Source organism: Mastigoproctus giganteus, chromosome 7, assembly GCF_048544385.1.
Source record: "Mastigoproctus giganteus isolate SK-2022 chromosome 7, ASM4854438v1, whole genome shotgun sequence".
Classification (NCBI taxonomy): Eukaryota; Metazoa; Arthropoda; class Arachnida; order Uropygi; family Thelyphonidae; genus Mastigoproctus; species Mastigoproctus giganteus.
The window spans coordinates 104,493,682-104,520,705 of record NC_143581.1 but is presented as its reverse complement, the minus strand read 5'-3'; the positions used below and the strand labels follow the sequence as shown (position 1 = coordinate 104,520,705).

At 40.8% G+C, this 27,024-nt stretch overlaps 1 protein-coding gene across 1 annotated transcript in view; it reads left to right on the top strand.

The window, feature by feature from the left end:
* The window catches only part of eIF3l (eukaryotic translation initiation factor 3 subunit l), a 425,669-nt gene that overhangs the window by 334,070 nt on the left and 64,575 nt on the right, over positions 1 to 27,024 (top strand). The window contains exon 15 of the mRNA XM_090377051.1: positions 5,202 to 5,259. Within this exon, the coding sequence (XP_090233177.1) occupies positions 5,202 to 5,259 (58 nt within the window). The remainder of the gene's footprint in view (positions 1 to 5,201; positions 5,260 to 27,024) is intronic.

Here is a 27,024-nt window from a genome sequence, read left to right as displayed (position 1 = left end):
ACAACAACAATACTCCTTCCTCCTGAGATTAGCTAACTATAGCTTCACTTGAAGGGGCCTGCATTAGCCGATTAGTTTCTCCAGTCATAGATGAGAATTAAACCCACATCTCTCATAATGAGTGAAAAATCACTATACTGTTATGGAGGCTGTGATTGGTAATATTGCATTTCTTTTGCACAATCTTTATGTAAAGATACAATTTGGTTCTTGAGGTTGTCACAGACATTCTCTCAGATATGCCAGACAAGCTGTACTTGCTACCTGGGAGTCTAAAACGCAGATGGAACTGATATTCGGGTGACACTCAAGTCAAGTGGATCCAATTTCGGAGAAGTCTGGACGGTCTGTGACAGCCAAAACCTCTGCTTGCACCTTCATGATGGTGGGACTGTTAGTTATAATGGGTATAACCTCCAGGCACAAGTACATGGTGGGTGACCACCCAGGTGCGAACCAACGTAAGCAGGAGTCGAGGTGTGGCACTCACACCACATGGAGGAATGCTGCCCCTCTATGTTACCAGGCAATACTAGGTGGTAGATGATTCTCATCAACAGGTCCAATACCACCACTTTGCTTATTGGTGGCTGGAAGTGGTGGAACCCGTGTTTAGTCTCTAGAGCTAAGTTCCGGTCAACCCTTCCCTATCTCTTCCATCATGCAGTATGATTGATGACTTTTGAGATTATGATGAACGTCGTGGCGAGATCCAATATTTCTTACATTTCGAGGGTACAGCTCTAAAACGGTGTTCGCAGGCCGGCCGCTAGTTAGTACACCGGACCGGACCTATTGGTAACTCTCTAGGAGGCATCCGGATCAGCTAGTGTATAATCTTGCTACCTCTACTCTGCTAGATAGCGACTGGAGGGAGTCCGAGTAGTGTGTATGCAGGGAGCATTGTCGAGGCCACGTTTTGTCAAGGATCTGAGTATATTCTTACCAAGTGTATGCCATATCCAAAAATTTCATTACTTCATACACCATGTTCCACCCACTTTTTCTTACTATTGAATACACCATGAATTGGCAAACTAATAGAGCAAGCTTATCTGCGAAAAGATCTAAACCTCCCAAGCACTTCCTAATTCATTTCACAAATATACATGGTCTCAATTCTAATCTCAATGATGTCCATTTCCACTTGCAGTCTGCCAAACCCCATGTACTTTTTCTGACAGAATCTGTTATCGGTTGATTCAACTACTGCTCATCTCAGATGACCAAATTATTTTCTGTATGATTCCTTTCGCCTCAAAAGTGGTACTTGTGCATATGTCCGTTCTGATATTCCCTGTCAGAGACTTGCCAATTTGGAAAACCCTCTCTTTGATCTTCCCTGGCTTAAAATCTCTGTACCTGACCTCAATGTGTCAATTTCATCTGTTGTCTGTACTGTTCTCCCAACTACACTAATCACTTGGAGCTCTTTGACTTTCTCTCTTTGCAACTTGACTTTCTCCAGTCCAACTTTCCTAACAGTGAGGTAATTTTCCTTGGTGATTTTAATGTTCACAACTCCAGCTGGCTTCCATTTTCTAGTCACACCGACCAAGCAGGTCGAGATGCTGAGGCTTTTGCAATTACTAATGACCTGGCACAGATTGTTCATTTACCCACAAGAATACTGGACAATCCTAATCATACAGCCAATGCGGTTGATCTTTTTCTCACAAACAACCCTTCTAAGTACACAGTCGAAGTGAGAGGTCCTTTAGGCACTTCAGATCACAACTTGGTGATTGTCTCTTAGCCAATGGAACCTATATCTCATGGCTATTCCCAACCTCTTGTTGTTTGGTATTACAAGAATGCAAAATGGGATGACCTGTGAGACTTCTTTTCTTCTTTTCCTTGGTTGGATTACTGTTTCAAAACTTCTGATGTCAACGTTTGCTCAGATCGTGTCAGTGAAATTATTCTTGCAGGAATGGAATCCTTTATCCCACACTCCACTTTAAAATCTCATCCTTTATCTAAATCTTGGTTTTCCAATAAATGTGCTAAGGCTTTTCAAGAGAAGAATGTTGCATATCGTAATTGGCTTGTTTCTAATTCTTCAGTTTCATTTTCTGCCTACAGCAAAGCTCGCAACAATTGTAAAGCAGTTATTAATCAGTCCAAACTAGAGTTTAAACAGGCTAAGAGTAGAAAACTTGCTTTTTGCCCTAATGGTAGCCGAGCATTCTGATCTCTTGCCAAAGCTATTGGCCTCAATCTTTGCCCATCTCTGTTCCCACCTCTATCCAAACCAGATGGTTCTGTTGTCACTTCAGCCAAGGATAAAGCTGACCTGCTAACATCCCATTTTTCTTCCAGCTCATGTATTAATGATCGTGGTAAAACACCTCCCACCATTCCCAGCACGCTCCATTCAATGCCTCCTGTGGTCTTCCGTCAAAAGGGTATCAGAAGGATTTTCATGAATCTTGATGCTAAGAAAGCTCCAGGTCCCGATGGTATTTCTCCACTTGTTCTCAAAACCTGTGCTCCTGAACTTACTCCTATTCTTTGCCGCCTTTTTTCACTTTCTTATTCCAAAGGTGTTTTTCCTTCTGCATGGAAATTTGCTCATATCAGCCAGTTCCTAAAAAGGGTGACAAATCGCTCCCATCCAATTATCGTCCCATTGCAATTACTTCTACTCTTTCTAAAGTAATGGAGAAATCAATTAACTGCCAACTCTTCGACTACCTTGAAACCTTCCGTCTGATCAACAATCGCCAGTATGGATTTCGTCAGTGTTGATCCACTGGTGATATTCTGGCTTATGTTACCCATTTATGGACTAATTCAATGGAAAGGTTCGGTGAAACACAAGTAGTTGCTCTTGACATCTCAAAGGCTATTGATCGTGTTTGGCATAAAGGTCTTCTAAACAAGATTCCATCTTATGGTTTACCAACTGTATTTAGTAATTGGTTATCCAGTTTTCTCTCTGATCGCTCACTGAGGGTGATAGTAGATGGCTCTCTGTCTTCTAACTTCTCCACTAATGCCGGTGTCCCTCAAGGTTCAGTTCTTTCCCCCACTCTTTTCCTCTTGTATATTAATGACCTTCTTCCATTGACTGGAAATCCTATCCATAGTTTTGCCGATGATAGCATATTGCATTCCATTTTGAGAAACCTTGTCCTGCTCAATCAGCTTCAACTTCTCGAAAATCTGCTACCAATTCCTTAAATGCCGATGTCCAGGTAATTCTCCAGTGGGGGCAAAGACAACTTAGTTGATTTCAACCCTTCCAAAACTCAGTCTTGTGTTATATCTCGCAAAAAGGATTCTTCTGCTCCTATGCTTATTTTTAGTGACACTCCGATTTCTAGGAAAAATGATATATCTCCTTTGGGGATTACCCTGACTTCTAATCTCTCTTGGCACAAGCACATTACAAATATTGCTTCCTCTGCATCTAAAAAACTTGGTTTTCTCTTTCGTTCTCGGCGTTACTTTTCTTCCAAACAGCTGCTCACTCTGTATAAATCGCAAATCTGCCCTGCCATGGAATATTGTTCCCACATATGGTGTGGTGCCACCAAAACCTCTCTCAGGCTTCTTGATTCCATTCAGAAGAGGGCAGTTAGGTTAATTAATGATTCATCTCTAACAGAGTCTCTCCACTCACTTTCTTATAGACGTACTGTTTCTGCTGCATGCCTCTTCTACAGATACTTCCATGGACACTGTTCTTCTGAATTGGCTTCTATAATTCCCGCTCTCTCTCTCTTTCAAAACAGTCCGAACACGTGCTGCCAACATCCATATACTGTCCAACTTCAAACCCACAGAACCAACTTTTCATCTTCCTCATTTATTCATTCAACTGCACTTTTCTGGAACAACCTTCCTTCATACGTATTTCCTGAAAATTACAATCTACAGAAGTTCAAGTGTAATGTCAACAAATATCTTCTTTCGTCTTCTCAACCTCCAACCCAAGCACGGTACTAAATACTATAGGTTCTAATATCTCTCGTGTTTGGGGTTCACATATAAAAAAAAAAAAAAAAAATTTCTGCAATAGATAATGACTTTTGTTTCTCTTTGAAACAATCCTCTGCCATTTGCTTTCTTTTAAGCTACATATTTAATACTTTAATTTAGGAAGAAGAGCAAAGTGTTGCAATGTGATGTAATATTTGAGCTCCCCAGACCACCTTGAAACATCCATGTGAAATAATTACCAGCAAGAGCCATATCAGTTCAGAGTGCACACTGGCAGGCAGCAAGCGAAATGTTTTATTGAGGCCTCTGTGATTAAAAAATAATAATAATAATATGTGGACAAAGGTTTTTTTTAATTACTGACTGGGTAACATTGTTGTGTTTTAAAAATTTCTAGTGTATAAGTTCATATAAAAACAACAATTTTAGTGTTTAGTTGTGATGTTTTTTATTGAGTTTAAAATTTTCTCTCTATATATCATTTTTTGTTTATCCATTCAAAATATTATGCTTTATTATATTTGAATTTTCCAAAATTATCACAGTTCTTTCCCTGGAATATAATAAGGGAAATATACTTTTTTATATTTATTACAAAAAGCAGTGTAATTATCTATTAAATAGTTCTATGTAACTATTGAAACAACATTATATTCAGCATGGGGATGACATTATGGGCAAATGCAAGATAACATACTGGTAAAATTGTGATAAACTTGAGAGATGCTGATGTAATAAAAATGACTATGTCCAGCAAGGAATATCTGTTACAAGGAAATGCCATGTCATTTGATGAAACTGAAATCTACTGATTTTCAAATCTTCCCTGGTTATGTAGGTCTGTCCAAAATTTATTTTATTTTATTGTTGGAATCTGAAAATGGGTTGATTGTAATGGCAGCCCAGTATAGTAGCCATTGTTGTAAATCAGAATATGTTTTAGAGAAGAATAAAGAAAAGTAAAGAACAGAATTCCATATTCTGGTGTTTCGTAGATAAACAGATAATATCTAAGGCAGGATCAGTGTGCATTTGGTTTGACAAATGTTCCACTTACTTGCACAGTGATGCTGGATATTTGTCAGGTCCACTGAGACCTCTGATTCTTTTACAAATAACATTACAGAAACAAAAGAGTCATTTAAGAGTTGAGCATTTTCTTTACCTTAAAATTTTAGAAAACAATAATTACACTGTGTAATTTTTATAATATTCTTTTAAAAATAATGCTACTTATATATTTCTTTGTCTAGCTATTTAAAGTTATACACTACAATGCCAATCTCAAAGCTTGCTGCTTTTCTTAATATGGTAAGTGATTGTTAAATAACTCAATTTTATAATTCGGTATCTAAGCCAATAAAAAATCTTAATTTCAGATTTTTTTATTGGTCTCTCTCCCTTTCACACACACACTCACTCACTCACTCACCTCTGCCGCTTCTGTAAGAACAGTAGTGGATTTATCACTTTCATCAGTTCTACCATTTTTTTTAATAACAATATTTAAATTTCATCTCTAAAAAAGAACATAAAAGAAGCATTTTTAATGATTTAATAAACTCTGAAAGACACTGCAAGCTAATGAACTCAGTTTCAAGAGCTAACACTCTTGATTGTTCCTTAAATATAGTAATTGGGGGGTAAAATCCGAGCTGGCTACTTACCCTTCTTGAAATACTTCAGTTGACTAGACCCCTCATTGTGGGCACCTGTACGTAGTGAGAGAACCTCCCAGTGATGTTGCTGCCTTTGAGATTAGCATCATTGGGATCCGATGCCCATACCTTGTTCGGGCTTGCATCGCTGGAATTTGTGTGCAGCTATGCCCAGTGACCTGTTGAAACTTGGAAAGGGGGATCCTAGTGGGTAAAGGGAACCCAGCCATAATACACCACGTTGGCTCCTGATTGGCAAGACAGGAAGTTCCAGTACAACCCAACTGGGATCAATAGGTAGGTGGTTGTTACTGCTAAGGTCAACTGCAATCCAGGTAGTCTCCTTCTCTTCGGTTCTGGGATAGGTCAGGACTTATTGGAAATGTGGGCATGATACTCTAACCAAATTAGCATCCCATTTGGGTATGCAGTACCTGCTAGGTAACAAGGGTGTTCCCTCATAGGGCTTCCTGGTGGGTTGGTGGGTGAGGTACTTAGGGCACCTGAAACTTTTACTCTTATAAGTAATTTAAATCCCTCTTCTTCTTCTTCTGGGGGCCCAACAAGTCCCCTACCTAATGAATCTGATTATACTGATAGTATTGCTGCAAAAAACCCAGAACTGAGGCTACACTACAGTGACACTACTTTTCCTCATTTTACACTCCACCAGAGAGCAGTTTTCTTTCATCCAGAAAGGATTCAAAGGGTGAGTAGGATCCCCAAAATCTGAGTTATGATCTTTTAGTTGAAGCCTTTTGACCCAAACATCCTCGGAAAATTCTGAAAGCCATGTCAATATGAAGAATACCTATCATCGTAATCACCCATACAACTCTGAACTTTTCACGTGGTGTCATGTCAGGGTGGGATCCTCTTCTTTATATCTCTGAAGCAATTGAAAGATCAGGGTGTAACAGCTGTCAAGTGAATGTCAATGCATAAGGATGGAATCTTGTTCCTACTCGAGTTCTCGTCCTTACATTCAACATGCCATGGCCTTCAAGTTACATCAAGGCAGGCTAAACTGCCCATTAAGGATTTACATTCCAAATCTACTAAGGTGTTTTAAATCCCAAAAGTACAGCCACTTGCAAACAGCTTGTTCGTGCAACCCTGCCTGTGCTTGATGTGGTGCTAAACACCACAAAAGCAAGGATCGTTCAGATCTTTGAGCCAATTTGTACAAATTGCCAAGGAGAGTACTCTGCATACTCTTGAGAATACCAGAAGTGGAAGGAAGAGAAAGAAATTCAAGAGGTCAGGAAATTCAGGGAATGCACCAACTGTAACAAAAATGAGTGCCACAGAAAAACAGTCAGAATCACTTCCATCTCAACTGCAAGAACAAATGGATGTAGAAGCGAAGAAGGCATCAGAAGACTCGGTCTTTGAAACCTTAGGACTTTTTTCTGAGGAAGAAATGGAGGCCAGACAGCATCCATACTTCACCAAAATGGATGAACTCTTGTGTGAGAAGAAAAAAAGCTCTCAGCCCTTTGTAAGCCTACATCCAACAAACCTATTTTGGCCATATTCACATTCTGCTTACAGGAGACAAATTCTTAAAAAATATATAGTCTCTTTATTCTTCAAATGTGTAATTATTCAATTATTTGGAAGGATAGAATTGGAAATAGCTCTTCTCACGGAGATATCACCGTCCTTGTGGGTAAACATACTATTCCAAGTAATACCACTTTTCGAGGTATACCACTTACCACCAACTTAGAGGTGTTCGCATTACAGTAATGTTCCTTTAACTATATGTTCCATCTATTTGCCACTGGAAACAGCATCCACCAAACAGACTTTCATGATTGCCTTAAGCAAATGCCTTCTTTTCTTCTACTATGGGGTCATACACTGTGGAGTAGTGCAGATGTGAAGGAGTATTATTATTATTAGCCACATAATGCAAGGAAGCTTGAGGCTTATGCTGCACCAGCAGAAAAAAAAAAAAAATCCAAGTTACCCAGAGAGAGAGAGAGAGTCAGAAGTAGAAGGGAATCACCAAGAAAGAGAAGAATGATGATATCCAGCTCAAGACCCTGAGTGTGCCAGGCCCATATTCACCAGGTGTGAACCCCTGAGTGTATGCTCAAAATCAACAATCTCGCTCTTTTAAATGTGGGCACTATTTCATTTTTCCATGTGTTTACTGCCAATGATCTCTCTTCTCCCTGTTTGTACATGGAAGTTGTTATGGTAGGATGGATATCAATCACTTCCCCGTGATTTCCACCCTTTGCAGTTTGAGACCAGGTCCACCATCGAAATAGCACTGTGGAAGTTTGATCAGGTTGACTGGAATGCCTTCAAACATCAGGCAGCATTTAATACCACCACAGTCATCCACATAATTTCTGCCATTTCCGAAAAAATCATGGTGGAATGCAGAATGCACAGCAGCAAGAAAGGCCTAAAATAGGCCATGAGGGTTAGCTCCTCAATGTCCTACCACCAATAATCTAATAGCCTTGAAATGTGCATGTGATGCAAGAAAGCAAGCATATGAACTTATGTAGCATCAGCCAAAAAAAAAAAAAAAAATCACACAACCATTTCCTCTAAAGGTTTGTCCAGTTCCTCCTTAAATTTATTTAACCTATCAACTTCCACAATGACAGATGGAAGTTTGTTCCAGCAATTAACCATCCGCTGGCCAAAGGCAAATTTCCGCACATCTGTTCTACAGCTCTTTCCTCAATTTGAATTTATGCCCCCTTAGGTTCGTAATCTGAACAAGTGGAAGAATCCCATCAGAATTCAGTGTGCTAAACCCATTCAAGGCCTTATACACCTCAATCAGATCAGCTTGCAGGTGCCTAGTCTCCACCTGCTGCAATTTGCAGAACTTAGGCCTCTCTTGGTAAGAGGATCCCTTTATTCCGCTCACCAATCTGTAATACTGCATACCGCTCACCAATACTGCATACAGGTCTGGAGGCCTCATTTTAGGAAGGATGTAGATTTCAGACCTGTATGCAGTACTCAAAGCTGGCCTGACCATTGCCTTATACAGAGGGACAATCACCTCCTTTTCCCTGCTAGCAAAATTCCCGTATATCATTGACAAAACCCCATGATCTGCTCTTGCAGCCTGTCTGCATTGTTCAGAAAACTTCATATCTAACTGCACAATTACTCCCAGATCTTTTTCATTTCCTACCACCCCAAGTGTAATACCACACAGTTGGTACATTCCCCTGGGGTTACTTCTGCCCATATGCAGTACTTTGCATTTGTCAATGTTGAACTTCAGTTGCCACTTCTCAGCCCATCTTTCCAAATTTTCTAGATCCTGTTGCAGTAGCACACTGTTATTAACGACCCTGCCTTGATGTAACATAACCTTGATATGGTTATGTTAACCAGGACAAAATCAGAAACGAGGGGTAAATGCACATCACACCCTTCACATGTTCTAGAACATAATGGATATGCATTTGTAGATCTAAATTGTGAACACTCTAAGGAAGGCATTTGCTAAAGTGTGTATCGAAACACTAACTTCCCCCCCCCCCCAAACAGAAATCTGAAAAACAGCAATTGTCAACTCTTGGGTAATGGTTCAGACAAAACACAATCCCAGTAGCAGCTGGGACATCTTCAGTAAAGAGTTGGTGTTTCTTCAACATGCCCATCAACTTCGAAGAAAGTGCGTGCAGGGTCTGTACATATAAGTTAACGTTATATCTGTCATATAACATTAACTCGGTGAAGATAAAACTCGATACTGTAATATATATATATATATATATATATATATATATATATATATATATATACACACTGATGAGCCAAAACATTGACCAGCGGGTCGTTATACAAATCGAAGCAACGGCGGGTGAACTGCGGCACTTGCGCAGGTCGGGACACGGTATTAAAAAAACACCTGATACTGAGCTCCGTTGTTGTTATTCGGTTTTTAGGAGCATTAGCAACTAAGGCCATATTGCTCTGTTGATATACGGTGGTCATTCCCTAACCTTTCCACATCCTCCGTACTTGGTGGTCACGGGCTTGAACCTCGGTCTAATCAAGAAGTGTGAGCTACGCACTGCTTCTCCTGCCCACCTAGCTACAGAGGCGCCTGAGCTCCGTTAATGAATGTTACTCTTGTTCTTCAGATGGTAAAAGCAACGGACTTAAGCGAGTTTGGTAAAGGCCAGACGACTAGGGCCCCCCCAGGTGCCAAGCGATTTTGTGATCCAATTGTCTTTGCCAGTGAATTAGCACTCTCTCTCTCTTGAATAAATTAAATAAAATCATCTTCTTTATTTAGCATTACACTAACAATCAGTTACATAATCTTTAGTAAAGAAATCACTGTACTTGATCAGTAAAGTGATTTCTTTTTTCCCTTTTATTTGCATATTATTACTAACCCACTACTGCTTGGTCACAAAGGTGGCACTGCTCCTGCCTCCACGTGGTGGGGACAGTAACCTGGAGGGGAAAAAGTCTCCCTTCCAGGGCAAAATGGAGCAAGCAAGCAGTTTCCAAAACCCAGAAAAACTACTGGGCACACAGAAGAAACCCTGTGTGCCAAAACATTAAAAGACTGATGTAGACAGAATCCGAACTCCAACTTTTCTAATTATACATTCCATTGAAGAACAACCGATTGGAAAACTGTCTCCATTTCTAGTACAGAAATGCCTAGAAAGCACAATAGGTACTCCCAAGACTGTTCGTCGTTTAAGATTAGGAGACTTACTGGTTGAAGTTGCCACTGCTCGACAGTCTGAGCAACTACAAAAACTAAAAATGTTTGGCGGAACCTCTGTCACCGTTTCACTACATGTTTCCTTGAACACGTCAAGAAGTGTCATCACCGAATGGGACCTCATCAATTTGTCTGATGAAGAACTTAAACAAGAATTGTGAGATGAAGATGTGATCAGTGTAAAGCGGATTCTAACAAAGAAGGACGATGTATTAGTTCCTACTCAGAACATAATCCTCACATTTGACAATCCAAAACCACCAACAATGATAAAAGCAGGTTACCTTAACTACTGTGTCAAACCCTACATCCCAAATCCATTATACTGCTATAAGTGCCAGAAGTTTGGGCACTCACAGACAGTCTGCAGAAGAGCAGCTGCCTGTGCCAAATATGCTTACATTGTGCAGGCTAGTACAGACTGCACAGCTGCAACATCAAACTGTCCTGACTGTAAAGAAGCTCATCCGGCATATTCGAAGGAGTATCCCCTTTGGAAACGTGAAAAAAAACATACAGTGGTACAAGATCGAACACAATGCAACCTACCAAGAGGCTAAAAAATCTTTACCAGTTCCGAATATTAACAAGCCAACTTTTGCTCAAATAATCAAAAAACACTCTGCAACTGCTACCCAAACGGAGGTAACTATACCACCAAGTAAATCACTAGCTGAGTGGGCAAGGTCAATATTGTCCCCAGTACAAACACACCAAACAAAAAGCAAAGCTATAAATACACCAATCACAGTATAGCCAGATGCCATTCAACAGCAGAATACTAAGTATCTACCACTCCTGGCTCAAACAAAACAGACTACATGGATTCATAAGATAATCCAAACCAAGGTGAACAGGTTTTATAACTGTTCACTGATGAGGAGATGGATACAGGGAAACTTCGTTTCCCAAAGAAGGGGAAAGGTAAACTTGAGTGATGCAAACCTTCTGTACCTCGAAAACAAATTGAGGGCTATTGTAAACCGAAATAATGCTTACTTTCTTACAATGGAACTGTAGAGGCCATCATAGTAATTTGGCTGATATCCGAGATTTCCTTTCACAATATGATCCTATTGCTTTCTGTTTACAGGAAACCAATCTAACACCAAATATAATTGTTTCCCTTCGGAAATGCATAATACATTGGCAAGATCGTGTTGCACATAATCCACAAAATCTAGCACATGGTGCTGATCATCAATACCCTCAAAACCATTCCCATTAAAAACAAACCTCGAGGCAGTTGTTGCACGAGTCAACATTAACTTCGATTTAACCATAGTCTCATTATACTTCCCACATAACCAAAATGCTAGCTATGCCGACTTAGAAGAACTAGTGATCCAACTTCCCAAACCATACTGTATCCTTGGAGAATTCAGCAGTCACCATCTGCTATGGGGAAACCATAACCTGGATAAACATGGACAACCACCCATCGAAAAATTACTTGATGAAGGCAATCTGATAACTCTCAATAAAGGAGTGCATACCTATACGCATCTTCCTACATGTGGACATGTGTATATGTAAGGGCGGCACCTGGAACGTTTGTTCAACTCCGCCTTGTGTCTCTGTGAAGAACAGTATCACTGCTAGACACTACTAGATATGTGTGTGACGTACGTTTGTGTGTATTATGTGTGTGTTCTGTTGTTATGTTCTGGCCACTTGGCTACCCAGAAGCATCAGTCACCTGGACAGATGATTCTGGGTACTCGTCCACACCACGGGAAGGTGGGCCAGTCCCAGAAAAAGACGTACTGTCTCAAGAGAGGCTCTGACCCACCTAGTGTTGCCAGAAGGTGGAACAGATTCCTCTGGGGGCCCATTCCAGAGGGAGGAGATAAAGACAGAAGATCCCAAAAAAAAAAAAAAAAACCACCCGTGGTGCAGTTAGAAAAAAAAAAAGTAAAATAATAATAATAAATTAATTAATAAAAAAATATATATATATTAAATAATAATGATAAAAAATAATAATAAAGAAATAAGAAGAAGAAAAAAAACAATTTAAATAAATTGGCTGCGCTAGAGTGGGAACTCAAGGCAGAGCGCGTGAAAAAAAAAAAAAATAAAATAATTTTTAAAAAAATATATATATATATATATATATATAATAAAAAAATAGGAATAAAAATAATGAAATAAAAAATAGAAATAAAAATAATAAAATAAAATAAATAAATAAATTGGCTGCACTAGAGTGGGAACTCGAAGCAGAGCGCGTGAAAAAAAAAAAAATAGATATAAAATAATAAAATAAGTAAATAAATCGGCTGCGCTAGAGTGGGATCTCAAGGCAGAGCGCGTGAAGAACAAATTAAATAAATAAGAACAATAATAATTTAATAAAAATAAAGAAAAGAATAATTTGATTTAGAAATTAAAGAAGAGAAAGATAAATAAATAAATGAAATGAAATGAAAATGAATGAATAATAAACTAGCTGCACTAGAGTGAGAACTCCAGACAGCACGTGGAGAAGGAAAAAAAAAAAAAAAAAAAATGAAGAAGATGGTGGCATGCGAATATAGAACTCTTTAAGTCACCGAAGAGGTATTGTTAGGTGCAGTAACAACGATGTAGCTCTGCTTCCTGCGCTCAAAGACTTCGGATGCATAGGATTGGAATGCCTTTAGATTGTCAGGTGTTTGGAGTAGAGGCTCTGGTTGCTGTTCTGAGATACCTGGCACAGCCTGCAGCAGGGTCCTTCTTAAGTCATTGTACAACCTGCATTCGAAAAGAAGATGTTTCCAATTCTCTGGACTGCCGCAGAAACAGCGATCTGTTGGTAGCAAACCCAGTTGATGTAACTTTTCGTTGAGGGACCCGTGTCCGGTAACCAAGCAGGAGGATTCCAAGGTGAGAGAAAGCCAGGTCTTTACCGTTTTCAGGGTTGTGAAAGTGACATCAGGGAGGAATTTTCTGGTAACGGAGCCTGTGTGTGAGGTGTTCCATCTAGACTGCCAAATGTTGACGAGTTCCTTATAACAGCGAGCTCTTTCTAATTTGGGGTCAGTATTGAGATTTAGTTCTAGGCCCTGTATCTTCGTTGGTATTTTCTTTTTAATTCTGAAGTTAAGCCCTCTGAAGATAACAAATACATCAAGCGGCAGAGTTCCAGCTATCACCTGGATGGCAGCTGTAGACACTGTTCGGCATAATCTGTGAGTGGCCAAGAGCATAGCACGTTGCATTGAGTTGACCTTGACTTTCATATGTACTCATTGAACCCGGTGAAACCACGCTCCTGCTGCGTAGGTCACAATGGGGATGAAAACAGCTTTATAATACAGAGAGTGTTTTATTGGAGAGTTCCCAGTTGCTCTTGAAGATCCTCATGATTGCAGCTGAAAATCTTTTCGTTTTGACCCCTAGGTATTGTAGATGTGGAAGGAAGCTCAGCTTATGGTCAATGACCACCCCTAGGACTTTAGCCTGTGTCACAATAGGAAGCTGTTTTCCGGAGATCTTGATTTGTGGTGGGCGACGTAGGTCAAGCTTTGATTTAAAAAGCATCATTTTTGTTTTGCTGGTACTGATTTGAAGCTTGTTGAGAACTGTCCAGGAGTAGAGATCTGCTAGGACAAGATTTGCTTTGTTTTCAAGGTCGGAGCGTGATTTCCCAGAAACAACCATAGTCAGGTCGTCTGCAAACGCCACAATTTTGCATCCTTCAAAAGTTTTAGAAAGCCAGCTGTGCAGGACCATGTTCCACACAAAGGGCCCAAGACAGAACCCTGTGGGCACCCCCGAGAGGTTGGTCTAGTTATCTGCAGAAGATTGGATTTAACCACGATAGTGCGCTCTGTGAAATAATTCTGGAAGAGCTTGTAGAGATGGGAGGTACAGTTAGCTAGGCGGAGGCATGCCAATGCACTGTCCCACCAGACAGTGTCGAAGGCACCTTCAAAATCCACCAAGATGGCCAGTTCATATTTAGATGTGGAGTTTTCAATATGGAGGACGAAGTCAAACAGCGCCTCTTCTGTAGATCGCCCTGGTGTGAAGCCATACTGCGCTGGGGAGAATAGGTTCTTTTCCTGGAACAGTTGTGTGATTCGGAGAGCCATGAGCCTTTCTAGAACTTTGCCTAGATTTGCCAAGAGTGCAATTGGTCTAAGGGAGCGCGGATCTCCTGGGGGTTTTCCGGGCTTCCTTATGAGTCACAGCAGGGCCACTTTCCACGCCTTGGGAAAAACTCCCTCTTGAAGACATTTGTTGTAGAGCAATTGGAGATATAGGGGTCTAAGCTTGAACAAACAAAGGACAAAGACGTACTAAATGAGGTCCATTCCTGGACATTTTTGGGGATTGATCCTGTTGAGGACGGCTGTGGGCTCTTCCATTGTAAAGGGATTTGTTTCTTCCTCAGAAGCATAGGTTTGATTAGCTAATTGTATTGCTCTGTGCTCAGGTAGATCGTCTGCTGGATTATCTTCAGGAAACAGTCTGTCAAGTATGGAGTTGATGGAGTCGGTCCAGTTAGAAGTCTCGGTGTTCCCAGTAGTTACAGTGCCAAAGATTTCAGGGCTGAAAGTCTTTTCCCTCGCTATTTTGTATAGAAGTCCCCAGGGGTTGGAATTCCCTGAGTCTTGGACAAACTCCGACCAGGTGGTTTTCTTCTGGGCAGCTATAGCTTTGGTATACAGTAAACCCCCGCTATTCGCGGTATCTGTATTCGCGGTTTCGCGTATTCGCGATCGCCGATTTAATATAAAATGAAACCTAAAAAATGTGAATTTTAAAGCGCCGTGAATATTTTCCCCCATAAAAAACATGGACGTGGCTAAAATTATCTTTCCCGGTAAAAACAGCGCTCAGTGGGTGGGGGGAGAGGAGTGACAAAATCGCGAGCGTGGATGTTTCTCACTAATCCTTGTTCAGTATGTGTTATTCGCTTGTCATGGAAGGTTTCGTCGTTTGCTTTTAATTTATCAATTTATAAATTGAATAAATTTATCAATTTATAAATTGATTTGCTTACAAAAGTGATAAATCTACTTTTTGCAGTGTAAAACGGACTTTTTCGAGTGTGTTAACGGAAGAAAGTGACTTTATTGTGGACAAATTCTTTCTAACCCCTACAAAAATATGGCTACGAATAACAAGAGAAATGTGAAAATATCAAAGGTGATGACATTAGCGAATAAAATTGAGTTATTAGATAAAACTTCTAATGGTAAAAGTGTCTCCTCAGTGGCAAAACATTATAAAATCAATGAGTCAACGGTACGATCAATCAAGAAATCGGAAGAAAAAATCCGCCGTAGTGTCCGTGAAAAAGGCGCTAATTGCTTCAAAAATTTGCTCTGTAACTGGTGATGTTAAATTAGAAAAAATAGAAAAAGCTTTAAACATGTGGATAGAAGACCGAACTCAAAATAAAATTCCGTTAAGTTCACTCATCATTCGTGAAAAGGCAAAACTCCTTTATCAACACTTTAGCGAAACTGGTGATAGCACTGGCGGGATAAGTTTTTTTGCTAGCAAAGGCATATTACATTTAATATTAAATTGTATCTTATTTTCATTTCGATGCCATATGCTTGCATTTCACTATGTACTGTCTATGTACATAGTCATATTATGAAGGCACATATAATACATACATAGAAACAATTTTAGACTAGTTTTTCTTATATATTTCATACTTTGGAACGGAACCCCTTTATTACTATGGGAGCCATAACTCAGTATTCGCGACATTTCTCAGGAACGTAACCCCCACGAATAGTGGGGGTTTGCTGTATTCGTTCTTTTTAGCGATATAATTGCCGTGGAATCTAGCTACTTCACAGGGAGGCCAGTCGCGATGGCGTTGATAAAGTTGACGGGCACGATGGACCTCTCTGCGGAGTGCAGTAAGCTCTTGACACCACCAAGAGCAGGCAGTGGGACGGATAGATTTTTTCCTAGCCGACCTGTAGGAGGCCTTCAACAACACTTGCTGCATCGTCTGCTATTTCAGTGGCTCTGCAGGAGTTCAGGTAGTTTGGGTCATGTGAAATAAAGCCTTTGACTACAGAGTCATCAAACGAAGACCAGTCGATGCTCTTGATGGAGAACCGCACTAATGCAGGTGGTCTGGGCATCCTAGATGTGTTAGTTGCATTTAGGGTTAGATCGAAAGTGATAACTCTGATCGCTAAGGGTCCAATCTGGTATAGTCTGCCCGTCATGGATACATGGGCCTAAATTGTTGGTGGTGACAGTTACATCAATATTAGATTCGCCTGTGGAGCTGCTGTAGGTGGTGTGCTGATTTGGCTGATTATGGACTATGAGTTTGTGGGAGACAATGAAATCCTCTAGCATTATTCCTCGAAGGTCCGTGGTATTGCTATGCCAGAAATGGGATTTGGCATTGACATCCGAGACAAGAAGCACTGACTTGTTTTCAAGGAAACTGAGTGCAAATTCTAGGTAATTCAGTGAGTCATTGAAGTCTGCAGATGGTGGGCAGTACAGTGAAATAAGATAAAAGGTCAGTACTGGGCTAATGATTTGAACACAGGTAGCAAATTTGTTACAGAGCCCATGCACGACCAAGATGTCCAGTTCATGGTTGAAGACGACAATGCAGGATTTTGGGTCCTCTGGGACAGGCTGAATGACTCTGGTGGTGATGGGAAAGCCCATAATCCTCGTTGATGGTCCAGATTGTATTCTAGCGGTGTAGGGTTCCTGGATGGCGATAACATAGATCTCATGGTCCTCAGCGGAGACACGAATTTCGTCAGAGACGGATCGTGATCTCTGTCCATTTATTTGCATAATTCTTAGCTTTGCCCTAGACCACACTGAGTTGGTGGAAGCCTGTGGAGTAGAATCAAAGTTTTTGCAGTGGCTCGGCTTGATTTGACTGTATTTAGACTATTCATTAGAGGTTCTCAGTCGTACCATTTCTAGTGCACGTTGGTACTCAAGGCAAGTAACATCACGGACTGAGTGGGAATGCTCTCGCTTCCGTCGTTTGCAGTTGGCACAGCAAGGCTGCTCATCTTGATGGGGACACTCCACATGTACATGCCCACTATGTGCACAGTGACCACACGTGGGGGAGTTATGGGTACAGTGTTGGGAGGTGTGGCCATATCCTAGGCACAAGAAGCACTTTGTGACGATTGTGAAGGGCCGAAATCTGTATGCGCTGCAACCAAAGAAAATTCTATCAGCTGAGAGAACTCTCTTGTAGATTTTGGGTGAAAGGCTGATAACCCTGTGCGCCGTTGAATTGGAATTTGTTTTTGTTTGAAATCTGAATGTAATTTCTCTTTTGACTTCTTCTTTAGTGTACCCATAGTTGGCCAGATTTTTGTAGTAGAGGTCATCTAAAATTTCTTCATTAGACCAATCCTTGGGAGTATCGTAAATGAGTAACGATGGATTAGCTTTCTTTGGTAGCGCTGCCTGGACACCAACAGATGAGAGGGAACCGCTGGAGGAGATGCTTTTCAGGTCCTCTTCAGTGGTAGTTTCGAGGATGACTCCCCTGTTCCTGATGGGTCTAAGCGATTTGACTTTGACATTTCGATAATCACTCTTTAGCATGTTAGCAACCATCTCCTGTACCTCAATACTGGTCTTGAGGTTCGAGTCTTCACTAGCACGGAGTAGTAGCACATGCTGCATCTTCCTATCAGAATTTGATGGGGGTTGTTGTTGCTGCTTTGCAGCCACAGCATGGGTAACTTTCCTAGCTTTCACTGCTCCCGCATAAGAGAATAGAGTGGGATCAGGTGTAGCCATAGTCAGGTCATTCATTCCAAGAGGGGAAGCCTGGTCAGGAGAAGGCGAGAGCTTGGAAAGGGTATCCACCACCTTCTCGAAAATAGTTGTTCTTGTCTTCAACTCATCATTTACTGCTCGGAGTTTCTCGTTATCTATTATTAATTTTGTCGCTGTCAATTCCAATTTAGTCCACAATTCCTGTACATAAGTGCTAGCCGTTTTGGTAATCCGGTTGGTGTCGTTATTCAGATAGGAGACAAGTATGAGGCGGAACTTGCAGATGGTTTGATGAAGCGTGGTAGATTCAGCAGAGGTTTCCCAGTCAGTGGGCATCAGCGAGGACGAGATGGCCAATCGTTCAGAAGGTTTTAGACCCTTTACAATCGTCTGGTCAAGGGCTGAAGGAGGAAGTGTAGGAGTTGAGAGTTTGGGGTCCACATTGGGGCCCGCGGCTGTGGAAGCTCTCGTGCATGCAGTACTACATTGGGTCTCATCAGGACCAAAGTCAGGGGGGGCTGGAGCACTCTTGAACTTCTTCCTGAGAATGATAATCGGTGTGCTTTTTTCTCTTTTCCTTTTTTGTGGTTGAGTGACAGACTTTTGAGGGGTTGTTATATTGTATGAGGCTATGATGTGCCTCTGATTCATCCAGAGTGGTGGTAGATGAACTTTGCACTGTGCTCATGTTGAGACAGGGCGGTTACAAAATCTGGGATGAAAAATCCGTGTTGAAAGTGCGGGATGAAAAGCCAATTGCCAACAGTATAAGTTTGCGTTGGATGTCGATAATTTGCGTTTCTCACTACGCTCGCCAAGGGGCGCAGCGAAAAATCATATTACTCTTCCAATGTTTATATGTCCAGTTAGAGTTTATAACTAGGCAGCCTTGAAACTGCTACAGTATTCCTTATGCTAGCTTACAATGCAACAATCAATCAGTCAACAGTTAACAATTTACAGACCAAAATATGTATCTTGTATATAATCATGAAAATTGATTCAATATCTTTATGATAAGTAACAATAATCAAGTACCTACTGCTTCAGACACGTGGTCACCCAGCAACAACAGGCCAAGATGGCGTCGAACAAAGAACTCCTGGAACAAAGGCCTTTGTTCTTCACGGGGAAGAAGCAATGATGACTTGAAGCTTACTTAATTTCATGGTCAAAACAACTATAGTTAAGTTGCCAAAATATACTCTCAAAGGCTTCTCAATCAATTGCACAATTACAAAAATTAGCCATACTGAACAAAAATGCAATGAAAATCATTATTCTACAGTACAAAACAGCAACAATATCAATTAGAAAATTCCACGAATATATTAACAATAGTCAGTCCTATGTAGGAGCAGCCATTTTGACGGCAGTTCCAACGCAAGCAAGAACAACAGAGCGACATTAATTAAAAACGCTTCTAGCATCGATATCCCTACAAGATTTGACAAGTACTATGAATGGACTCACCGTCAGATGAGGAACTCGATGGACACTTTTACAGCTAGAAATCACAATTTATATCACAATTTAGAGACTTTTTTGAGGAGCTCAAGAAAGATGTACAGCATGCACTAGCGACACCTCACTACCCGCATCTTCCTACAGTATCTACCTCAGCTATCAATGTCTCTTTATGCTCAGCAACCATATACCCTCTATTTGGATGGATTATTCACAGCAATCCACTGGGCAGTGATCACTACCCTGTGATATGCCACATTGAAACAAGTGTTCCCCACCTTTCCTACCAAATTGCCAAATGGAACTTTTCGAAAGTCGAATGGGATGTGTACAAGCAGCTAGCTACGCTAGAGGAAAAACAGGTCCAACAAACACCTATAAACCTGTCAGTAGAATATATATCCAACCAAATACAGCAGGCAGCGGACAAAGCAATTAAAAACAATCCACTAAAATATCAGCCCGCTCTAAAGTGTGGTGGAATGAAGAATGTAGTGCTACTAAAAAAGAGAAGAATAGAGCATGGAATATCTTCAGAAAGTTCCCAACAACAGAAAACAGGCAAGGGCAAAAGCAAAACACGTTAGGCAGACCAGCAAAAGGGAAGCATGGAGGTGTTTCGCTTCCGCAATTACAAAAACGACAAAAACCCAAACAATATCAGCCAAAATACAGCATACGCACACAAAACACCCATGCTCACTCTCAATGGCTCTGATATTACAAAACCAGAAGAGATTGTAAACACTCTAGGTAGATCGTTCATGGAAATCTCAGCTGTGACATCATACTTTCCATATTTCCAGGCACACAAAGCACGAGCTGAAAAACACTCAATTTTGAATCAACATCCTGTGCTGCATACAATCTTCTCTTCACAATGTCAGTTGCACCATGCTCTAGCCTCCACTAAACTTAGTGCAGCAGGGCCAGATGGAATACATTACATCGTGATAGCAAAACTTACTGAACCGGCCCTCGAGACACTGTTACTGCTCTACAACAGAATATTCAAAGAAAACACTTTCCCAAACAAATTCCGGCATTCTTATGTTTTGTCATTTCTGAAACCAGGAAAAGACCCTACAAATCCACAACACTATCGACCAATTGCACTCACCAGCTGTATGTGCAAGGTCACGGAAAAATGGTCAATGCCCAGCTATCCTGGTTTCTAGCTCGAAACCAGGATAGCCGGGCTAAAATTCCAGTGCAGTGCAGTGCAGTGTGGCTTACGTGTAGGTCCACTCTCGACCTTTTGATTAAGACAGAAATAAACATTCGTGATGCCTTCGTACGGAAAAGAACACCTTGCAATGGTCCTCTTTGACATTGAAAAAGCCTTTGACACTGCTTGGAGATATGGTATAATGTGAAATCTATACGATCTGGGATTATGCGGATACCTACCACAATTTATCAGAAATTTCTTACACCACCACCACCACTCATTTCAAGTCAGAGTTCACAATCAATTATCCTCAAAATTTATCCAGGAAGAAGGAGTACCACAAGGGTCAGTGCTAAGTGCCACTCTCTTTAATATAATAATGAATTCAATAACACATGACCTACCACAAACAATATCTACTACCCTGTATGCTGATAACTTCAATATCTCCTGCCATTCGCCTAACATGCGAATGATAGAAAGACAGTTGCAATGTGCCATCAAAAAATAGCTAAATGGTCCCAAAACAATGGCTTTTGCCTCTCGCACCAAAAAATGATTGGAATACACTTCTATAGGAAGCATAACCTTCATCACATTCAGAACTTCGACTAGCAAATCAAGTCATACCAGTTGTTTCCAGTGTCCACTTTTTTGGTGTGATATTTGACCAAAAAACTCACCTTCCTTGAACATATAAAATTGCTCCGGATTTCCTGTCTTAAAAGCTTAACATCTTAAGAGTTCATCTGGCACACGAGGGGGGCTGACCATTACACATTAATACATCTCTACCATGCATTAATATGGTCACGTCTGGAATACGGTTCAGTAGTCTATAGCTCTGCTAGACCAAGTGCCTTATGTTGGCTTGATCCTGTACACCACAATGCTCTTCGTCTTGCACTGGGGGCAAACCACACATCACCTGTTCAGAGCCTATATGCCGAAGCACATGAAACACCCTTGCCGCTATGCAGACAAATGCTGTTATTAAATTATGCAGTAAAACTCAAAGGGCATCCAAATCACCCCACTTGGAATGCACTTGGATTTCTCTCCTAAATGGGAAAACCTTTATAGAGCTTACCCATCAACTGGTATATGTCTTTGTGCACTACAGATTGACTGCCAAATTGACCTTGGTTGTTATGTTGTTGTTATTTGGTTTTTAGAAGCATTAGCAACTAAGGCCATATTGCTCCAGGGATATGCGGTGGTCATTCCCTGACCTTTCCACATCCTCCGTATTTGGTGGTCACGGGCTTGAACCCCGGTCTAATCAAGAAGCGTGTGCTATGCACTGCTGCTCCTCCCCACCTGGCTACAGAGGCACCATTGACCTTAGTAAGATACAGCCTACTGCCTCTCATCAATGGTATATGATACATCCACCTTGGATGTATCATATACCATTGTGTGACCTTTCATTCACAGCTTGGGGAAAACACACCATGTACCAATAGAGCCTACTACAAATACATGCGACACTGAGAACCCAGCAAGGCCAGTACACATTAATCTACACAGATGGATCTAAAACTGACAATCACGTTGGTGCAGCAGGATTATTTCCCAACATTGCCATATCCAAGAAGCTCCCCACTGAATGTAGCAGCTATACTGCAGAACTCTGTGTTATCTGCATAGCCTTAAATTGCATACTCTCAACAGCCTTAGTGCACAGTGTTATATACACCAACTCTATTAGTGCCATCCAAGCTATACAACGGAATAAAAATAATAATAACCCCTTACTCATACAGATCTGTAATACTCTGACTAAGTTAAACCAGAAGAAGTAACAAGTTCTCTTTTGTTGGATCCCTGGTCACTCTGGAATATCTGGAAATGAACGGCCGACCTAGCTTTCAAAACTGCTACTGATCCTATAAACCAATCATTTACCACACCTGCATCTGACTACAAGTACATTATAAGGAAACGATGTCTTGAACAATGGCAACACATCTGGCAGAGCCAAGGCAACAATGAGCTACTCAGTATAAAAAAAGATCTAAAACCTTGGAGCTCCAACATACTGGAGAACCGACATGAAGAAGTCATATTAGCCCGATTATGGATAGGCCACATGCACCTGACACATTTTTATCTGCTTGCGGCCACTGATCCCCTGCAGTGCACAAAGTGCAACACTCTGCTCACTGTCCAACATCTACTTGTTGATTGCCCCAAATACAATACTGAGTGACAAGCTGTTTACCTCATTTTCCACAACAAACACCTCTATCAGAATTTCTGACCTAGCAGACACTCCACATATGACCAAAATTTTTGGTTTCCTCAAACAGAGAGAACTGTACAATGCAGTATAAACTTGAATAACATCTATACAGATATAACTATGTATTTAACATCACCATAGTTAGGTGCATTATGGCCTTTGCTGCTCTTGTGCCATAAAGCCTACATAAACAACAAACATATGACTAGGTCAGAGCATGTCCAAAACGGTATGGCTGGTGGGATGCTCATAGTCAGCCCTGGTTAGTACCTTTTTTTTTTTTTTTATGAAAACCCAAACACGAAAGGTATCAAAACCTATAGTACTTAGTACCGTGCGTGGGTTGAAGGAGAAGTATTGGGGGGGGGGGGTTTGTAAAGGGAAAATCATGTTTAACAAATCTGGTTCGCTATTTCGAAAGGGGCACTCACGAGCTGGATTTAGGGAATAATTTCGACATTGTTTATTTAGATTTCAGCAAAGCTTTTGACTCAGTCCGACATGAGCGGTTGCTTTATAAGCTGGAACAGGTTGGAATCACTGGGAAAATCCTTAGATGGATAGAAGGATGGCTTCAGGGCAGGAGGCAGAGGGTTGTGATAAATGGCTATTCCATAGATTGGGTTGATGTAAGAAGTGGGGTTCCCCAAGGTTCAGTATTAGGACCACTGTTGTTTTTAATTTTCATAAACGACATCGATTAAGGTATAGAGGGCGCGATGTCTAAATTTGCAGATGATGTTAAAATTGGTAGAGTAGTTAATGATCACTGTCAAGCTGATCTTCTTCAGAGAGAGCCAGATAGACTTCAGGAATGGTCAGAAAAATGGCAGCTATGCTTTAATCCAACAAAGTGTAAGGTATTACACCTGGGAAACAGTAATCTCAAAATAACTTATTCACTTGGTGGAGTTCAACTAAACCCAGTACTGGAGGAAAGGGACTTGGGCGTTACGGTCAGACATGAAATTCTCTGAGCATTGTTAAACAGGTTGCAAGGAAGGCCCATGGTGTCCTATCGATGATCTATCGAACATTTGCAAGTAGAGATAGGGACGTGATAATCCCATTATATAAGAAAGACTAAAGAAAGACATCGAGCTTCTTGAAAGGGTTAAAAGATGGGTAACTCGCCTGGTGAGATCGGCAAAAGGGCGTCCTTAAGAAGAAAGACTTTGAATGTGTGGGTTGCAGAGTTTGGAAACTCTGCAACCTTAAAGGAGATTTGAATGAGATGTTTTGAGAGGCATCAGTAAAATGAATGAGGACAAAATTTTCAAGATTATAAATGATGCTAGAACTAGGGGACATAAATTCAAGTTATGGGGGGAAATGTTTAGATTGGACTGCAGGAAGTTTTACTTTAGCCAGCGATTCTAAATTACTGGAATAAGTTGCCTACATGGGTGGCAGAGGCCGACAGTTTGGGGAAATTCAAAGGTCATCTGGATAGTACCTTCGGGTGAGGAAAGTGCATAGGATGATAGGTTTAATTTCCTTTTCTTTTATTAATTATTATTTATTTGTTTTATTGGGGGGGGGGGTTTGGCTGGTATAGCATAAGGCATAGGCTTTCTTGCACCATGCAGCCATTACTAATACTAATTATGCAGGGCTCATGAGGTAGAATTTTTCTGATGCTATCGAGGTAGTGTTAGGTGGGTCGGAAAACTGCTAGCTTGGGGGGGATACATAGACAGATTAACAGAAGCCGCTGGCAGAGGTGAAAGTGATTCTTGTACTACTATAGGAACGAGCAGCAGTTTGGAAAACAGGGTGCTGGAGATTCCAAGGACTGCTGGGAGTCATCGCGGAACAAGTAAATACATGGGCTGTGTTGGGGTAACTAAGAATAAGAACAGATGCATGTACACCAATGCTAGGAGTTTAATAAATAAATTTGAAGAATTTGAGGTGCTGGGCAAAACATCAAATGTGCATATATTGTTGGGATATCAGAGATATGGTGTCACACAGATAAGGATAGACAGAATAGGATAGGAAGGGAGTAGGGGTTATGCTGTTAGTTAAGAAACACAAAATGTAAGGAAGTGCATCCAGTTGACATGGGTGGACGGTGTATTTGAGTCTAGTGGCACCAGGGGTTTCCCATCTCCGCCTTGCTTTCATTGTGAGTGTAACAGTTCACTGATCTTTCTTTTGGCCATTTAGTTGCTGGGTCCCAACTATGCCCACATCTAGCCCCATGGATGCAGACTAGGTACCCAGTAGTCTAATATTTTACTCTGGCAGGCCCTGCCACCTAGTTTCCTGAGATTTCAGTGGCTAGGACCTTAAAAAAAAAAACACTCCGTGCAATTCTAGGGGGTGAAATGCTAATGAGGTTTGTAGTCAAAAGTGATACCCGATTGTAGCACTGAATTTGGAATTTAAATTTGGATTGTGTAGTTTGTATGCTGTGGTGTATAGTGAGAGTTGGGGAGAAGACTAAAGTCTGGGGGGGGGGATAGAAGTATTGGGTTAATAGGGAAGATGACTCCATGTCCCACCAAGGAAGAGGGGGAAATGTAAGTCTTTTTTAGGGTCAAGCGGCACCAGGAGTTTCCCCCATTTCCATGTAATTTACATTATGGTGTATTACAGTACACTGTAAATGCCAGAGATTTAAAAGTGTATGGATCGTCATGTACCGTTGTTCTTCTGGCCATTTAGTTGCTGGACACCTATTGGAATCCAATGTTGCCACACTTATGCCCCATGAAGGCAAGCCAAGAACTCAGTACACCTAGGCCCCGAGTGCCAAGCAATATTTTGTGCAATAAATAGAGTGATCTTTCTCAGCGGATTAGTTATATTTATTTTCCGGTGTCTCTATTTTTCCTGTTTTCTAAGTGATTCTTTACTTAAAAGCTTTGATGTAGAATTCAGAAAGGAATTGGAGTCTGGGTACGAGGTTAGCCTGTGCGGACGAAGCTCTTCAACGCTCTTGGAACAGAGAAGTTTTTCCTGATTTATTTTCTGATTTATTAGCTTAAATTGTCATATTAACTTATTTTCTAGAGTAGCTTTATATTCCTAGTTACGATACTTAGTTTAACTTAGACAGAGATTTTGTAGGTATCGGTAACGGTATCAAATCCACGTGTTACAAATTGAACGAGAGGTCTTTTATTTCTTAACCAAATTTAGTCGATTTATTAACCAATTGTTATATCAAATTATCTTCTATAAGTAGATTATAGACCTAGTCAGGATCCTTAGTTTATTTTAAATTGAGATAGCGAGATTTGGAAGCTAATCAATACTTACGAGTCCGTAGAAGTACCGTTCGTGAATTCCCACCATTTTTACACGATAGCATAAGCTTAGTGTAGTGTAGTGCATAATATAATATTGTCAATCAATTAATCAGTAAATATATTAATCTTGATAAACTTTATTATCAATTAAATTGTACTTTTAACTATATATATATATAACGACTTGGTCGTAACAAATAATTAATACATAACTATAGTGGTACACGTGATACGGAAGTTGTATAAAGGGAACTCGTAGAAAACACTAGATACCGAAAAAATAAATATAGCGTTATAACTGTTTTGGGATATAACTTAAGGAATTAATTTTGTTTTGAAATTTTATTGAATAAATCGGAATCATGACTCAGACCAGAGCAGCAAAGCAAAAGGCTCAAGCTAATGGGAGTGCTGTGGTTCAGGGGAGAACTGAGGGGGGCAGTTGCCCTCTGAATCACAGTCTTTTAAAATGCACTGTTTGCTTGATGTTTGCGGAGCAGTCGGGTACGGGACATGATACTGCCAAGGGGGATGTCTTTGTGTGTGCACGATGTAAGGAGTGCAAGGAAATCAGGCGACAACTCAGCGTTGTTATGGGCCTTTATGAGAACTTGAAGGACAGGGTGGATGCCCTCGAAGGAAATAAATTGAGAGGCCCATCAAGCTCTCAGCTGCCCACATCAACGCCAGAGCTTGCACTTGGTCATCAGGCAACACAGAGGCAGCCCCCTAGGCAGAATGCGCTGGTCCCACAGGAACTAGTAGTTGTTGGTGACTCTATTGTCAGGGAAACGGGGAACATGCTT